The 17,873-nt window shown below is 38.7% G+C and overlaps 1 protein-coding gene across 3 annotated transcripts in view; it reads right to left on the bottom strand.

Annotated features, from left to right (window-relative positions):
- TFDP1 (transcription factor Dp-1) overlaps positions 1 to 17,873 on the bottom strand; it is a 45,390-nt gene that overhangs the window by 25,652 nt on the left and 1,865 nt on the right. For all 3 annotated transcript variants that reach the window (XM_054055293.1, XM_054055299.1, XM_054055282.1), the window contains exons 2-3: positions 17,393 to 17,477; positions 3,988 to 4,054 (exon numbers count right to left, since the gene is read on the bottom strand). In XM_054055293.1, the coding sequence (XP_053911268.1) occupies positions 3,988 to 4,054; positions 17,393 to 17,404 (79 nt within the window). In that variant the 5' untranslated portion in view covers positions 17,405 to 17,477. The remainder of the gene's footprint in view (positions 1 to 3,987; positions 4,055 to 17,392; positions 17,478 to 17,873) is intronic.

Below are 17,873 nucleotides of genomic sequence, written 5' to 3'. Positions count from 1 at the left end.
TAAAGTCACCTGGTACTGATCAGGATTTCCTGAAACAAAAACCTGCCTTCTCAGACACTCTCTGCACATCATGTTGCTGCTTCTCTTCTGAACAGAGTTACAGCAGAATATCATCTTCCTGGTTACCAAGTACATCAAATCTTTCACAGCTGTACCAAACCAAAGCAATCTAGACCAAATCTGGGGATTTCTGCCACTTAAACCATACCAGATAAACTCTGCAGACCTTGCCCTGAACAGCAAAGCTGCAACAGGATGTCAACATCATACTTCATGCTATTCCAGGGGAAGTTATTCTTTCAACAGTACCACCCTGGAGCCAAACATACTGAAAGCCTTTATTACCAAAGGTCCCTTATCCAATGACTGGCAAACACAGTAAACAAATTTATCCTAAACATAAGCATTTGCATCGAGAAGAAAAACTAATTAGAAGGTACATTTTCTGAAACCTTTATTAGATCTTGGAATCAATATGGCCTTAGATCAAACTGGTTGAAATAACTGGTGCATCACTCCACTGATACTTTCCCAAGATTAAACTTTAAGAATTAGCTTTCTAGATTAAATTGTCACTGGTGAAGGAATAGAAGCAGGCAGAGAAAAAAATCCTCCTCTGGTGAGCAGAGCGAACAGTGACAAGTGAAAACTTGCACCTTGCTTGAGCAGCTCCATGGATCACCGTTTTTTTAGTGTTAAAATGAGGTGTTGCGCTCCGGTAATGGAAATACACAAAGGTATCAGAAATACACCCTACCTCCTCAGGCTGTAAGAACTGTTGCATAATCACCTCGTTTGACCAGGAAAGTCAAACTTTACTTATCTTTCATAGTTGAGACATATGCCGACCTGTATTCACCTTACAGTCTGATGAAGCGTTCAGAGCCATTTCAAGGAAAATATTCTGCTCCCTTTCTCCCAAATCATGTTTTTACAAGCATATCCTTATGACCCAGCAGAGAAGTCATTTTTCGGTCCTCTACCACACCCCTAAAACCTTTATTCCTCTGACAGCTGAGCTCCTAAACTTGTCACATCTGGCTGGCAACATGCGTAAACAGAAGAAAGCCATAAGTTTCCTGCTGAGGTTGCACTCTTCTTTTGCTGAGTCTCTCTTCAAGTTAGCCTTTTCCGAAAAGATGCTGGAGTTCACTCTCTGATATTACTAATCCACTGACCTTGAGCGCTGCAAGAGCACAGGGAGAATGAAAAGTAGGAAGGCTCCCTGCATTCTCCCTGAAGAGCCTGTCGTACTGCTGTTGTTAGGGCAAGTAGACTGGACTAAGCAAACCACTCCTCTGACATAGCAAGGAAATTTGAACCCTGTATCAATAAAACAATATATTCTCAGACTCCTGTTGTGACTGACCTGCAATTTCCAGAAAAGATTCCTTCCTTTGAAGATATACAAGTCCAAGGTGGAAGGAAAAGAAAAACAAAAAAAGAATAAAACCCACTTTTAATGATGACCATCAGAGAAGAATCCAAAGACTCTTTCCTGACCTCCTTCAACTCATCCTAAGAAATACACCAGATACACTTCTGCTGCCCTGTGGAAAGCTTGCTCTGTGTTTTTTATTGATAGCTGTTGACTGAATCCTCTTCACTGCGAGATTAGAAGAGAAATTTTACACACATTTAGCAAGACAGTGGAGGACTGGACTTCTTGATATAACGGCACGTAATGTAGACAGCTGCTGTTTGAAAGCACATAGTATTTTTGTGTGTAATACCTACATTTAAAGTTCCAACATCTAAAGACCATCCAAAGTCCATAAAAATTATTAAAATATGGCAACAGAAAATGAGTACTCCTTTAGTAAACAAATTCTGATTCATATCTGAATACTTCAGTGCCAAAATATTTCCTATTTTAAGCTCTGATTAAGACTACAGAGCCTGCATATAAAACAGATATAAACCAGACAAGTTAGAGGCAAGAAACAAAGTGATCAAGCCAAGAAAAACATCTATTTCTTCTTAACATTAAGAATTAGTTGCTGCCCATTAACTTTACAAACTCTACTAAAGAAAGGAGGTGCAGGAATTAATTGAGGATAGCTTACATTGCCTGCATTATTCATAGTGGTATACATTGAGAATAGATCTGGACTCCCAAACCAGAAGAGCTACAAGCCTAGAATTAACTATTTAATCACTTGAATTTATTCTAGAAGTTCTACAAGGAATGGAATGGCCTCTATTTTGCCCAGTTCTACTAATAACTGAAGATTCATATTCCCAATTCTTGCTGTCTAGACTGCACTCTGCTTTGACTACGTCTTCACTGACTGCAATGGGGCTTAGAGACATATGCCCACATGGGTGGAAAATGTCTCCGTAAGTATCCATCCTGATATGAACATGCCCAGAGGGGTAGGGAAAAATGGTACAGCTGTTAAAGATCTGCCTGCAGGGTTTCTTCTTCAGGAGTGTGTGACTGTCTATAAATATACACACGGACCAGTTAAGTGTCAGTTATTCAACCCTCAGTGTCTTCTCCACCAAAGCAGATCATAGCAGATTAGTTGGACAGCCCCCTTTTGTAAAGCAATGTATATTTTAAGCAAGGGAATGTCAAAGAGAGCCTAGTGAGATTCCAATCAAATACCTGATGTAACTAAAAAAATGCTAGTTAAATTGGTGCTGGTAGAAATTATAAGTTCTGCAGGTTGTGGAAATCAATGCTTAAATGGGTTTCTTGAAATGGTACATAAAAGGCTAGAACAATAATACTAATGGAGTTCATCTGAACTGGACTACAGGTTACCCTGACTACATAATCCAACAACACAAACTGCACAGATTCGTCAACAGTGGGGTTTATGAGAGCATTAGACAAGAAGTAGGTAACTGTTCTAATAAATTTAACCCTACTTAGTACAGCCTATCAAAGCACACCATATGCCACACACAAGAATAAATGAGACTACCATAATCTGGAAACAACAGAGGAAAGTGGCCATTTCACCAAAATCTACTGAGATGCCCATGAACCAAACATGATTTTGCATAGAAAAAAATAATCACACCTCTGTACACCCATGACTGATGCTACATTTGGAGTCGCATACACTAATTTTGGTCACTCGCATTCAAGCAAGTTGATGAAAGCAATCAAACAGGTTCAAAGGATGAAGGTAAGGAAAACACAGAGCACAAAGAACTCATCTGATGAGGAACCCAGGAAACAGTGGTACCAAACTCAAGATTGTTAAGACACTCGACATTTATAAAGAATAGATAAAAGTACTGGAGAAGACTATTAAGACTATTAAGAAATAACACTGCTATCAGCAAAATGCATAAACTCCGAAGAATATACTTAACTGAAAATCAGAGACTAGCTCTACAGCCTCACTACGGGAAGAAACAGCCTTTCCCCAGGAACACAGGGGACAAAAATTTAATCTTTGCACACAGCACAATCAGTTTACAGAAGAGTTTGTGTGATGTAGCTGTAAAGAACTGCAGGTGACTGGAACTCAGTGATGCTTCTGCTTTTTCCCCCAACTATGCTAATTGTCAACTGCAGTTCATAACTCTTCAAATGTTCAGATACTTGTAGGTTTTGAGCTTACTTCAAGTTTATAGCCTGTGTTTTATTCAGCTGCTTGATTACATTACCTTATCATACACGCACAGCCATTATCTGCAATTGCAAAACAGTTCTGTTCAAAATATTTAGATAGGCTTGCACTAGTGTGGTTGCACTATCATAAACTGTCATAACCCACTTTAAACTTCTACACTCCTGCATTTTTCCCATTTACTAAAATACAGTGCCCTAAGAGACGTTTTAGAACATATCGGCCTTCACACTTAAAAACAAGCTACACTAATGAGAAGATCATATATGGGATGACAAACCATCCCTGAACTTCACACACAGTTTAAAACCAATTATAAAGCACAGAAACTCTACAGATTGCTCGCTGATTACAGAATATATAACTTAAAGAACCTTATTAAAAATGGTGTTCTTACCTTTTCCAGGACTTAGGTTTTGGTCTATAAACACCTTAAGCTCTCCATTGGCTTCAATTAGTCCAGCCTGTTAAAGAAAGTAACTTTTATTAAATTTACAAACACAGAAAGCCTTTTATTGTTAAAGATAGAAGATATCACACCAGAAGTCTCTGCCGCCACACATTCACATTTTGTCACAAATCCACCGTCATGTAATGGCACAGTTTGTGGCATAGTGTTTTGCCAAATGTTAAAATCTTAATTGTATAAGTACCATGTTCTTAGAAAGCAGACAGAAAACCAGCCTACACCTGCTTTGCTATTTTGTGTCTTAACTAAGGTCTTAGTGTACATGCACTATTTTAGCAGGGAACACCCTTCTAATGAGTACAATTGACACCTGTGACTACGCCTTTCTCTGTGTAGATACTGTTTATCTACCACAGAAGTTAACAACTTTCTAGGAAAAAAAAGCAGAGCTACCTTAAGCAATTTTAGTCACAGGAAAAGGCATTAAGAAGAAACACTTTGAGCTTTTTGATTATTGTTTCTTCAATGATCAGAATATAAAGTTCTTCAATGAAAAAGCTACAGGGTGACATACAAGTTTACAAGTTAATCAAGCTCATGGTAGCAGTTATTTAAAAAAAAAGTGTTCATTTTTAGATAAAAAAACCACTTGATGCACTAGTTCTGAAAAAATAATGAACTCAGGCCACACTGTTTCCATTTAGAAAGAACAGAAAGAAAGTAAACACTTGTTCTTAACCATAAATTAGGATGTGGCATCAGAGACTAAAAAGTCTCTGGCTGAATTTTGTGCGTAGCTGGTATTTGCAGGCTACTGCCAGACTTCAAGTGACGATTAAGCGGTTTCCCATCAGTCAGCAGGAAAGCTTTTCTCTTACAAGTCTACCTGTAAAGCCCTACTTATAATTCACCAGATGTTCAGCAGACCAAGCAAGCCACTAGAGGATGCTGTGGTGCTGTTATTATGCAGGTGCACGATAGCAATGGTTTCTTAAGAGAGACCAGGAACCTTGCAAAACGGAAGACTTCCTCTCCTCGGTGAGAGGGGAAGGGGGAAAAGATGACAACTGAGCACCGGGGACAGGCCAGAAAACGTGCAGAAGAGAAATTTTTCTAAGGGAAGCATAAATAGCAGTAGCCTGTAATGGCATGGCAGAGATGAAGAGCTGGTAGCACAAAAGAAATTTTAAGTGAGGAGATAGTGGAACTGATGCATAGAACAAAGACCCAGTGGCAGTTCTGTCCTCCATTCTCCTAATTCCTCACCCCAAAATAATGGATAGCATAGTTTTAAGGAGGCTACAACAACTTTCCAGTCCACAAGCACTTGCCCATAGTAGGGATTAAAACATCCACTTGAACAAATGACAGTTGTACCACCTTATTTCCAGGCACCAGGTTTTTTTTATAATCCTAATTTCATCACACTTACTACATAACTCAGAAGGGCAACAGACTATATTAGACATTTCCAAAGAAAGAAGGTATACTCATCAATGTGAAATCAGTATCCTGTACCAGGCTGTTATCAGAGCTACCAAGATGCAACTAGAGCTACACTCTATGGTAAAATGACATTCCAGAACACTGGAACTTGATGTGCTACATGAAGATGAATTTTTGTTCAAGTGTTACATTAGACTCCCATTCTACCTCAATTTCACAACAAGAGTGTTAACTCACACAGGAAACGCAGTCTCATTGTCACAATTTCTTTAAATGTAGTACTTCATTTTCTATTCAACAACAGGAAGAGGAGACTTGGACTCAAGGATTCCTGCAAATTCTCTTTCCCACAAGAATCAAAAAGATACTAATAAGACTGGAAAGACATTTAATATATTGAGTTTGTGATCAGTGGACAACCAAGAAAATGGCTATTTTAATCTGTAATGGCTTTCACTCTAGAAGCATGTGAATTTAGTAATTCTGAATTAAATCCTAAATTGCAAATTAGGCAATTCACTAATCTATTACTTATTGGTCTCTTCCCATTTTTGATTTAAACTAGAATCTCCAATATAACCATTTCTATTAAATCATTTAATCCTTAAGTATTCAAGTAACCATCAAATAAATAATCTCATAAGCTTCAAGCTTTCTTCTACATTAATAAAATGTATTGTGAAAAATATTACTTGAAACAACATGCAACTCCAAAATGCACAATCTAACTTAGCATTACAAAGGGTCAGATTAGTGTTACACGCTCTGGACCCACACTTTTGTGTGACTGAAATTACGCAAGTCACTGACAAACTGAAGAACGTTTGGGAAAAACATTGCATTTAATCATAACAGAACACAAGTTAGTAAAAGTCACAAAAGAGCTGTCACTGAAAAATAAGAAGAATCCCCACAGGAATCATGACACTCGTGAACAGTACAGCAGTTACAGTTTCACCACCTTTTCACATCAGCGTCTTACTGAAGGTGCAGCTCTAGCAGTTAAAATGGCTGGTAAATATTCAACTCATTTGTAAGAGTATGACTAGGAAAGGCTCCAAGAAAACTATTTGGAAATAATACTACAAAATCCCACAGCAAATAGCACCCCCAGCTGCTAATATTCGTAACGAACACTGACTTATAGTGAAAATTCTATTACTCCAGCCTCAGAATGCTCTTTAGTCTTTTGGATACACTATTTAATTCCAAGGTTATAAAAATTTATCATTAGTTTTTAGATTTTTATCACAGTCACAGACACGAATTTCCCGAACTGCCAACCTATACAAAATTCTAGCATCTTTGTTCTTAAATGGAAACACTAGGCAAAAATTCTGTATTTCAGTTTATAATTTAAAGAAAATCCCATTATTTTTCAAGCTAGGTTATTTTGCAGGAGAGCAGAATTACTGCACCACAAGAAAGCACGCGAGCAGAAGATGTGACCATAGCTCCCATTAGCTATATCATTGTTGCAGACTCACAACAAAAGAAAAATAAAAAAGCACAAACAAAAAACCCACACCAGCAAGAAGTGTCATAGTTTTGCCCATGGAAAAGTAACCTTCTACCAAGGAGGGTTTAGATATCAAGGAAATTCTGTTTTCTGATGTCAAAATAAACATAGCTTTCAGGCCTTATCAAGCTACTTGTAATAAGGTATGCCAATTTTTTTTTCCGTATTCCACAATTTCTTCTTATCTTCTCATGAGTCTTAATTTCAAGATGCATTACTTCCTTTGATAATAACCCCAAGGCTGCTTGAAATAATATCATGCTCTTAATACTCTATTTTGAAAGCTTAAGTTTGTGCCATTTCACAATTCAGCATTGCTTTCTTTTTCAGAGACACGTTGGCTATGCATACTTCTCTATGGCTACGTAAAGAAACTCCAAGTATCCTAAATGAGCCACAGATACACCCTTCATCCTTGTCACATTACAAAATAATCAACAATAATTTTAAAAAATAGCTTTTGACACTCAACATAGCATCTAAACTGTAATAGCTTAAGATCTCCTTTCCACATATCAGAGGAAGATGGTTAAAGACCACTGGACAGATTAGCAAGTCCAGAAATTTTAACCGTGGAAGCTACACTGGACTGGAGACCCCAGCCATCACTTCGGCTTTGTCTAATCTTATCATTCAGAAATCCTAAGGAAAAGAAATCAACTGATGAGCTAAACACATCAAAAATTCACCTGAAGTTAGCTTTGGCCTGCTATGAGATCAGCAGCTGTCGTAAGGGCTGGGAAGTCATTTTTGTTCTGATTACAAGCAAAAGCTGAAAAGCACAAGTCAGCTGCTGAAAGTCTTAAAGTCAGTAAAACCTGAAATATCTTTGTTGGGACTAAACAACCTGAAACGGAATTTGCTAAATATGCAGAGAATTAAACTTTTTTTTTTTTTTAAATCCCCTAATGCACAGAATCCCCCTGCCACAGAATAATTTAGTATCTTGCTAACAAGCTAGTATTTGTGGTCTCTGAAGTTCTGAAGTCAACACCCTTACAACAAAAGTACTCTCTTACACAGCTTTCCAGACTTGCAACTCGATTTCTTTATAAAAACTGGCATAAAATTGTTCACTAAACTTTTAAACAAAATAGGAAAGATTCAAGCTGGATTTGGACTGAAGGATAGGGAACCTATGAAACGACCAAGAAGTTTGACTAAACTGAGACTGAACTAGTACTTGTGATATGTCTATTGGGTTTAACTGGAGAGGAAAGTCACCCTCACTACTCTGAGATAGGTAAATATGAGAAACAGAAGGGAACAGAAACACCTCTTCTACCTTGCTTCTAGGTAAGGAGCCCATTTTAAGTATACTGAAAAGGAGATGAAAGAAGAGCAAAAAAAGTAGAGATGAATGGGAAGAGCAGTAAATTGCCAAAAGGTATTTCTCAGAATAGAAATTTTCAGTTGCTAACAGCAGATTAAGACCACTAGATTGAGGCACTGGACTCAGTTTGACAACTAAACAAGATATGTTGGTGCCAAATATACAACAGTTAAAGAATGGAAGTCAGAGTGGGACAGGCAGAAAACCAGACTATTTTGGGACTGACTGGGAAAGTGAGCCAGAAAATCAGATGGAAGTGGCAGATCTGGAGTTGAGATAGAGAAACAGAGTCACTGAAAATTACAGACAACAGACCTGATGAGAACCTAAAAGAGAGCTTTAGTAGAACAAGATCAGATCCTGTGAGGAGAAAGGAACTGCAAAGACAAACACCATCTATTCTAAACTACAACTGTAGATGGAGAAGTTCAAAATAAATCAGGAAATAATCAGTAAAGACAGAGACGGAAAACAGAGAAATTAGGAAGGGCAAGGATTCCCGTTAGGAGCACATTTTTTTCCCAGAGCTTACCAAAGGTGTCAAGGAGGATGCCCCTGCTGTCTACAGGCATCTGCAAAGACTACTAGCAAATAACCATGCATCTTGCACAAATTGTACCCAACTTGACTCATACAAAATGACAATCCCTAGTTATTTACTACTTAAGAGCTGACAATAAATGTAAAAGCCCTATGCCATGTGATTTTTTTCCTTCACAGACAATGTAGGGGGTTTTTGTTTTCCTTAGGTTAATATCAGGAAGTAACAAAGACAACATGATACTAGCACAGCCTCAAAGTGGAGAAAAGCTTATAAGCAGCAACAATACTGCTTAAAACACCCTAACAATTCTTCTCTCCTATCCATATGCAAACATCATTTGTAACAAAATGATAATACATTCTTTTTCCCGTTGGATTCCATCTTATTCACTGACCAGAGCAAACATGCTCTGGGAGTGAATACTCATATAACTGCAGGATATTATTTACGGGACATCCAATTCATTTTTTTTTAAGAAATTAAGAAGCAATTCAGATATGAGGTAAAGGACCACAGGAAAGAAAGTTGGAAAATGTAAAGCATCGGAATTTTGTTTTGCAAATAAAGCCAGTGAGAACTATTCCTTACTGTATAAATTAAGGCTAAAGGAGTATGGTCCTGCAAAATTCTCACACATGGCATTTTACTTTGTCTTAGCAGTCTTCTCAAACAGAGATCAAACCACATCCTCAGTTCATGGCAGCATCTTCAAGATCAATGTGTCTGTCAACCACTCAGCAAGGAACTATACCATAGAGATTTCCAAAAAATAAATTTGAAATATTATAATAACATCTTAACTAGCAAGACGCGGGCAAAGTACTAGATATTGAAGATCTGAATCAGAGAATTGTGGAGGTAAAAACTAAATACTGGTTAGTAACTCAGTTAAGCATCGTCAGTCTTTGGCCTGAATACAGGCTCCACTGATTCTGCATGCACATTGGACACCAAGTGTACACAGAACGACGCTTGAGGTCTCCTCATTGAGGAATATGTCAAGACCATTAGCGTTCTTGCCTGTTCTTTCTCAACAGAGCTAGATGTGCAGAATTTGCAAAAATGAAGAATTAATTTTGAAGATGAGTCAAAGTAGTTCAGCCTAAGCAGCCACACAGATGAAAAATACCACAGGAGTTAAAACGATAATACTGAGTTGTTTAAAATGATAATACTGAGTTGTAACTCAATTGCACAAGAGACACAATCCTTACAAAATTTAAAGCTGACACCCTCAAAACTAACCAGGAAGCTGAAAGAATGAAGCAAAATTGAATAAAATATTCCCAGGGTAAATATGACAAAAGCACTGTTTTGCCACTTCTACCACATAAACTAATCAGAAAATAAAATCATCATTTGAGTTCTCCTGGACTAAAAACTCATCTTCAGAGAGGTATCAGCAGCAGCCACTTCCACAACTAGCTTCTAGATTTGACCTAAATAGACTTTTGTTTTTCCAGCCAAATCAAATCTTTATAGCACTTTGTTAAACAGCATCTGAACCACAGCTGAAATCAACAATTAATATTAACCAGGACTGATTCCGAAACCATTTGCCTCCGTAACCTTCTTATCAGTGTATTGTGAGGCTACAGCAGCCCTCAACACAATTTTCAAGCAAGTTTGTGTAACCATTAATGCAATACTGGGACGCTTAACAAAGGTACCGTAATAGAAGACAAGTAAAGTAGCCAGCAGCATTTTTGTGGATATTCACCACTGTGAACCTCTAAAAACAAGCTGTCGACTATCTATCTGTCTGAGAACCAATACAACACACAGAATGTTTAGGAAAGATTGGCCCATGTTTTCTCCCAGTCTTAATTAGCCACAATAAATCTCTATTAAGTGATACCCAGGCAAGCAAATACAAACACTAAAATAAGTGATCCCCAGTGTAACTTAACTTTTAAAAGCTGCATTTTTGTTTATTGAGTTAAGTTGTCAACATAGGGTATTTACTCAGTAATACCACAAATACATGTCTATATAGAGGCACAACCATTAACTGACATGTATGATTAATAAAGAAGTTAAACACTTGAAGGCTACACGAAAATGCTTTTTTTACACAAATAAACTGACAAGGTGACAGGCAACTTCTTAGTTGCCATTTTCTGACTTATAAATACAAAGCAATATAGGAAAGATGGAAACTGTCATTGTGTATTTGCAACGTAGAAAGTAGAGCTTAAAGATCATTTTCCTTCTGGTTTTGTTTTTTTTAAATGTAACATCTGAAATCCCAGACTGAGATGCCTTTTTGGAGACTCGATTCTACAGTATTATTTGATCTTCAGTTTGCAAACTTCTGAACAAGTTAGAACCGACAAAGGGCAAATGGAAATAGATCAAGCTGCCAAGAAGTCACTGAACTAAAATGATATCAAGAAAGGTGTATGAACCACTTGAGATCCACTGAAGACTCAACTACTTTTACTCAGCTTCACTGAAATTCCCAGTACCTAATCAAAAATAAACATAAAAGGAGAAACACATGCTGATATTTTGAGAAAAGCCTGAAAAATGTTTTGAAGACTTTTCAATACTTCCTAGGCATTAAAGTGCATCATGTAAGAAAGCTCCAAAATATGTTTTTTCCTACCTCCATTAGGCTCTTTTTCTTAATTATGCTTTTTTTTTTTTTTTTCAGAGCACAAAGACACACTCAAGACTGATGCAGAAGCACCACATGAAAGCTATTAAGAAATATAACTTTTGTGGTATTCTGGAAAAATCTTCTACAGAAGCACAGATCTACTTCTTTCCCCAAATTTAGCAGACCCATTATCTATCCAGTACAGTTGCTGTAAGAAATTGGTTTGCTGCAAGTTTGTTTCTTGGTTTTTTTTTGACACTGAGTAAAATATTTATTAAGTAATACTCTGAAATAAGTCAACTGGATTAAACTACATACCCAAATGTATTCTGAATACTCAATTACAACTTATCAGCAACATAAATTCCTGTGTCTAGATCTCTTAAACAGTAATGTTAGATTGGGTGCTGTACTTTGTTCAGGCAGAACTTCTTACATGGTATCCTCAGATTTACATATGTGCAAGGGGCTTCCTTTGCAAAGTAGATACAGGGGCCACAGCTGCTACTCAATGAAATTAATAAAAGCACTATGAACTAAAAATGCAATAAGCTTTATGCAAACTAGAGATCAAGAGGAAAAAAAATGAATAAATCAATTAAAGTAAAAGATAACAGTAAAATAAAGTAGTTCCACATCCGATACCACTGTTGGCAACCTATAAAACAGTAAAAAGCATGAGCTTTCCAGATGAACACATCAAGAAAGATTCTGAGGGCTAGTAGTAGTGGTCAGTTTAAAAAGTCTGTTAAACATCAAATTAGTTTTCAACCATATCTTATTATAGAATCATGGAACGGTTTGGGTTGGAAGGAACCTTGAAGACCATCCAGTTCCAACCTCCCGGCCATGGGCAGGGACAGCTCCCACCACACCAGGCTGCTCTAGGCCCCATCCAACCTGGCCGTGAATACTTCCAGGGATGGGGCATCCACAACTTCTCTGGGCAACCTGTGACAGTGCCCCATCACCCTCATCGTAAAGAATTTCTTCCTAATGTCTAATCTAAACCTTCCCTGTTCCAACCTAAAGCTATTCCCCTTCATCCTATTACTACATGGCCTCATAAAGAGTTCTTCCCCAGCTTTCTTGTAGGCTCCCTTCTAGTACTGGAAGGCTGCTGTAAGATCTCCTCAGAGCCTTCTCCAGGCTGAAGAACACTATCAGCCTGTCCTCACAGCAGAGGTGCCTCGGCCCTCCTGATCATCTTTGTGGACTCCTCTGAACCTGTTCCAACAGTTCCATATCCTTCTTATGTTGGGGATTCCAGAACTGGAAATACTCCAGGTGGGGCAGAATAACAGGTGGAGTCTTATGAAAGCGGAGTAGAGGGGCAGCATAACCTTCCTTGACCTGCTGGCCATGCTTCTTTTGATGCAGCCCAGGATCTGCTTTGCCTTTTGGGCTGCGAGTGCGCGCTGACGGCTCACGTCGAGCTTCTCACCAACCAGCACCTCCAAGCCCTTCTCTTCAGGGCTGCTCTCGATCACACCATCCCTCATCCTGTATTGAAACTGCAAATTGCCCTGACCCAGGTGTAGGACCCTGCACTTGGCCTTGTTGAACCTCGTGATGTTTGTACAGGCCCACATCTCCAGCTTGTCCAGGTCCCTCTGAATGGCATCTCATCCTTCTGATGTGACAACTGCACCACTCAGCTTAGTGTAACTGGCAAACATGCTGAGGGTACACTCCATCTCGCTGCCTGTATCACCACTGAAAATACTAAACAGCATTGGTCCCAGTACAGACCTTTCTCTATGAACACTTAGATTTGATTTTTTCCCATGCAATAACGCTGAACAACTGAAACAATCATAAGCAAGTGCTACTACACAGAATATTTTGCTTATGTAATTAATATATTTCTATATATGTAATTTTTGAGATCAGAAGAATCACACGCATTCCTTTTGTCTAGCCCTTTTCTTAGTACTCGCTGTAATACCATGCATTGGACTCTTCCCCAATAGATCCAGTTCCTGCAAGTGACTCTTTCTTCTTCTCTTCTATTTAATAGCGCATCTTAAAGACTCACAAGCTTCTCTTTATGGCTTGCTTGAGAGCCTCCAACAGTTCACTTGCAATCAAGGCAGCAGAGGAGAACCAGGGTCACAACACAAGTTGGATCTTCAGCTACACTACAAAAGCTGTTAAGTTAGTGGTGGAGGGTACGTTAACCATTGATACTAAAGAACATTTATCATTTTGATTTTATATACGAGAATTATGTAGAAGGTGGCCAGCAAGCAGTCCTCAGCCTCATAATGGGAATTGGAAGACAAAAAAAAAAATAATTTAACCAGTTTACTTTCTTGCTACAGTAATTCCTGCGCCTTCTATCAATGCTACCTCCTGCCTAATCTTGAGTATGCCAAGGATGGACAGGTCACCATTTCATTTAGGGAATCATGCTTCCGCTCAGATTATTAATCCCATGAATCCAGTGAGCAACACAAGTCAGCTGAGGACCTCAGTGAGTATGCTTGGCTCTTCCAGCTCCTGCCTGGAAGATGTCACACTTTTTTAACCAGTGTAAGAGGTTCTAGTAGACTCAAAGTCTTAAGAGAATGACACTGATTAACCAGGAAGAGGAATACTGCCTAAAGCGGAGTTTGTGGAGATAGATCATGTGCAGACAATCTCAGACCAAGAAACTTGACATACGTTGTATCCACTGTTCTCAAAGAAGATGTACACAGCAAAAATGTGCATGTCAATCTGTACCCAACTCTACCAACCTCAATACAACTTGCCATTCAGCCTCTGACAAGCAACAGAATGATCCCACTCCCAAGGTACATAAGCCCTTGAGATACTGCAATTCATGCCCTCTAGTTCACACACTTTTTTCATTGTTTCTTTAAATACACAAGAAGTAAGTCTTTCTAGTAAGTGAGATCTTCTGAAGTGAATGTGATATTCCTTGTCCAATCTGTCTGTTAGAATTGCTCCTCAGCTGCACACAATGCTCACTTACATAAAACCAAAAATGGCTATGTTCAAAACCGTTACTGGATCACACTGGAAAAAAACAGTTTGCTTCTTTTTTCCACCTTTATATTTACTGCATTCCAGATCCCATACTCTTTATGCATAAACAGTTTACAAAAAAATTAAATTTATATAGCCACAAACACTTTAACATTCACAAGCTCACATTTCTCTTATTTCATTACTATTTTTTAACCTATTTCATTACCATTTTTAACCTATCCAGCTATAACATTACTTGTGATTACTTCACCTGCAAGCTCTTAATTAAGGGGCTACGTGCGAATATATCTTCTCCCCCCTCATAACTTCCTGACCACTGCCCACGCAATGGAAGTACTTTGCAAAAATAAATCAATGCTTGGTTGCTCATTTTCTCTTTACTGTACACTCTGAAAAGCATCAGAAGTATACATTTTAAAATAATATTTAAAATACGGTCAAATAGCTTATAAGCACTATCTTGCCAGCTTACCTCATCAGTACTTTTGTAATTATTTAATCCTTTATAAAAACATTTAATTGGGTTTGCCAGTATTCTCCATCATGCTCCCCTTTTGTTCAACTATCTGGTAAAGCCTCAGCCTGCAAACTTTTATGAGTATTTGACTTTCAAAACCTGTCTTTTCAAATTATAGGTTTTATAAAGAGGTATCAGAAGATCTGGAAGTGAGCAACAAAAGGAAAGGAAAAGTGCTATGCTATGGCAAGTGGGAGAAGGGGTTTGGTAGGAGCATGTTATCTTATAAAGCCTTGGCTCCACACCTTCCTCTTGTGCAGAGCTGCCTGTTCCACCGTCACCAGAGCAAGCACTGGCCCAAGTAGAATCGAGTAACAGCGGGATGCACACTGAGCCCGTGTTCCCAGGCTGGAGCACTGGCCACATAAATGCCACCTGAAGCTCAACACTTGACCAGCACAGCCCCTACAGTAGTTAAGCCATCTTAGCCCTGCTGAGAAAAAAAGGAAGGAAGAGGTGGGGGTATTCACCAACTATGCCATCTTCTCCACCACTGTATCTCTCAGTTAGTGCATTGGATAGGTGACATGGCAGAACCACAGGCCATTAATCACAGCAATATTTCCCTGTCAGAATGTTTAAGTTCACAGCAGTTCAGGTCTTCACAGACACAGTGCCCAGAAATTTAGTGATACTGATGCTATAACGACTAAATCCACTATTTTGCTAGGAAACAAACTTGGAGTTCGGACAAAAAAATATGGGAATTGGTCTCTTCCTTTCTGAAAAATCAGAAGTGTTATACCAATTAGAATCTTTGTTTTCTAGCATTAAATCAAGCCTATTGGGGCCCATAATCAGACCTGGAAATTTCAAGTTTCCCAGCATTCACTACACATTTCAGACATCATGTAATGGTGGGCATGTAACAGTCTGCAAAAAGGTGAGCAGTTCATCTTTCTTCCCTCAGGCAGGATTAAGTATGTGTAGAGGTTTTTAAGAACAGGTTAGACAATCCTTCAATTAAGATTTCATACCCTTTCTAGCTACCCTATTCCGGTGCTCAAGTACACCTAAAGCCTGACCTAGATCTTCAGTTTTCCAAATTCAGCTTATTAATTCTTGTAACACAGATACTGATAGCTATTTCTTTTCCTATCTGCAGCATCTTCTTCCATGTCTGAAATATATGATCATGCATGCTATCCCTCCTGTAACTACCCTCTTTTATAGAAGAGGCTAGATCTTTCAGAAATTAGGTACTTTCTCAAATGTCTTATTCTGCTCCCCTAGACCTTCTAGCATATTCATCTGTATTTCCAGGTGCTGGCACTTCTTCACTTACTTGATCTCTCTCTCTCTGCTAAAAGCTAATATTAACAAATGTACTTTAGATTCTCAATTACTTTGGACTGTTTCAATTTCATATCCTAGCCTAACATTGCTCTTCCATTTTCTTCCCACCTATATGGCCTTTCAGCCCCTGAACTCTTGCTATCTGTAACATGCTTGGCCACCCTTATCTCTTCCAGGCAAGCTGAGTGACTACGTATTTCTGGTTACTTCTCCACACGTTAAGTTTCTCAGTTGCTTTTGAACTACTAAAATTCTCTACAAATTCATTGAACCAATCACTATTACACGGAAATTTCCTATTTGAAAGCTACAACAGTCCACATTAGATTGTAATCTGCCATTTAAGTATTAGAGTTGCATCACTTTTCCTTAGCTTGTACACTGCTGGGGGGGTGGGGCGGTGAAGGAAAATATCATCTAATTTGAATACGGCATAGTGTTTTCTCTTATTTTCAATAAGGAAATGTAAAAGCCAAATTATATCAGGTATTAGCAATGAATTATATCTTCAATGCAGAAATTTGTTTTATTTTTTTCGAAAGTACTGGAATGGGTGAAGAGCAAACATGGTTCAACAAGTAGGCCACAGAATGAAAGCCACTAACCTTAGTGTCAATGGCAACGGAAGTATATGAAGAAAGTCTCCAAAGCCTGTTTTTACAGATACTAACACCTTTTGGTGGACAGAGACAAAACAACAAACACATATGGAGACTGAACTATCTTCACTCCCTTGAATACAAGATGCCTCCTCGAACACAAGAAAGGCAATGCTAGTTGACAACAGCAGTCAACAACAACCATCTGAACAGTATTTGCTGGGGGGGGTTTAAATCCAAGTCAAAACCAAGCTGGTTTAGTGTTCAGTGTGAATACACAAAATGCCAATGGCCCAAGTGCTTTTATGAGCATAGTGGATTCTTAAAATTAATTATTCTGAAAAAATGGCTGCAGATCTGAAGCTGCTTTACACTGTTATACCTACAGGAAAACATTGCCTAGTCTTGATGTACAATGTAGATGAAGTTGCCTACATTCGCTAAAGCTAGCTATTGCAAAGCATGACCTGGTTCGCTTTTGTTAATAAAAACACTCTACAAGCTATGCTTCCACATGTGATGTGCTACAAACATACTTACATCTTTTGCCATGTTATCAAAGACTAGAAATCAGTCCTCTTGAAATCTTGACAGCTGCAGGACACGGAGACAATGGTGCTATTTTCTAAAAAGCAAGTAAAGACAACATTAGCTATAAAAATGAAAGGAGGGGAAGTTTTTGCAATTGCAATTATTGACCACCATCAAATACAATTTAAGGGTTTTTTTTAAAAAAAAAAAAAACATTTTTAAAGGAGAAAAAGTTTTCTCATTACCAATTTCTCAATCCACCTCCCCTCGACCCCCAGCTCACGCGTGGGAAACGCTGGGGAACGCTCCTTTCCCGCAGCGGGGCTGGTGGAATCCCTCCCGTGGCAGGAGCGCTCTTCCCGCTCCGGCGGGGCAGCCGGTCCCTGTCCAGCTGCGCCCCTCGCAGCGCCAAACGGCGGGGAAGCGAGCACTCCCTCGGCCTCCCGCTCCTCCCCACCCCCGTTTCCAGCAGGCACAAGTAGGCCTCAAG

This window comes from Cuculus canorus, chromosome 1 (genome assembly GCF_017976375.1).
Source record: "Cuculus canorus isolate bCucCan1 chromosome 1, bCucCan1.pri, whole genome shotgun sequence".
Lineage (NCBI taxonomy): Eukaryota > Metazoa > Chordata > Aves > Cuculiformes > Cuculidae > Cuculus > Cuculus canorus.
This window is presented reverse-complemented; position numbering and strand designations above follow the sequence as displayed.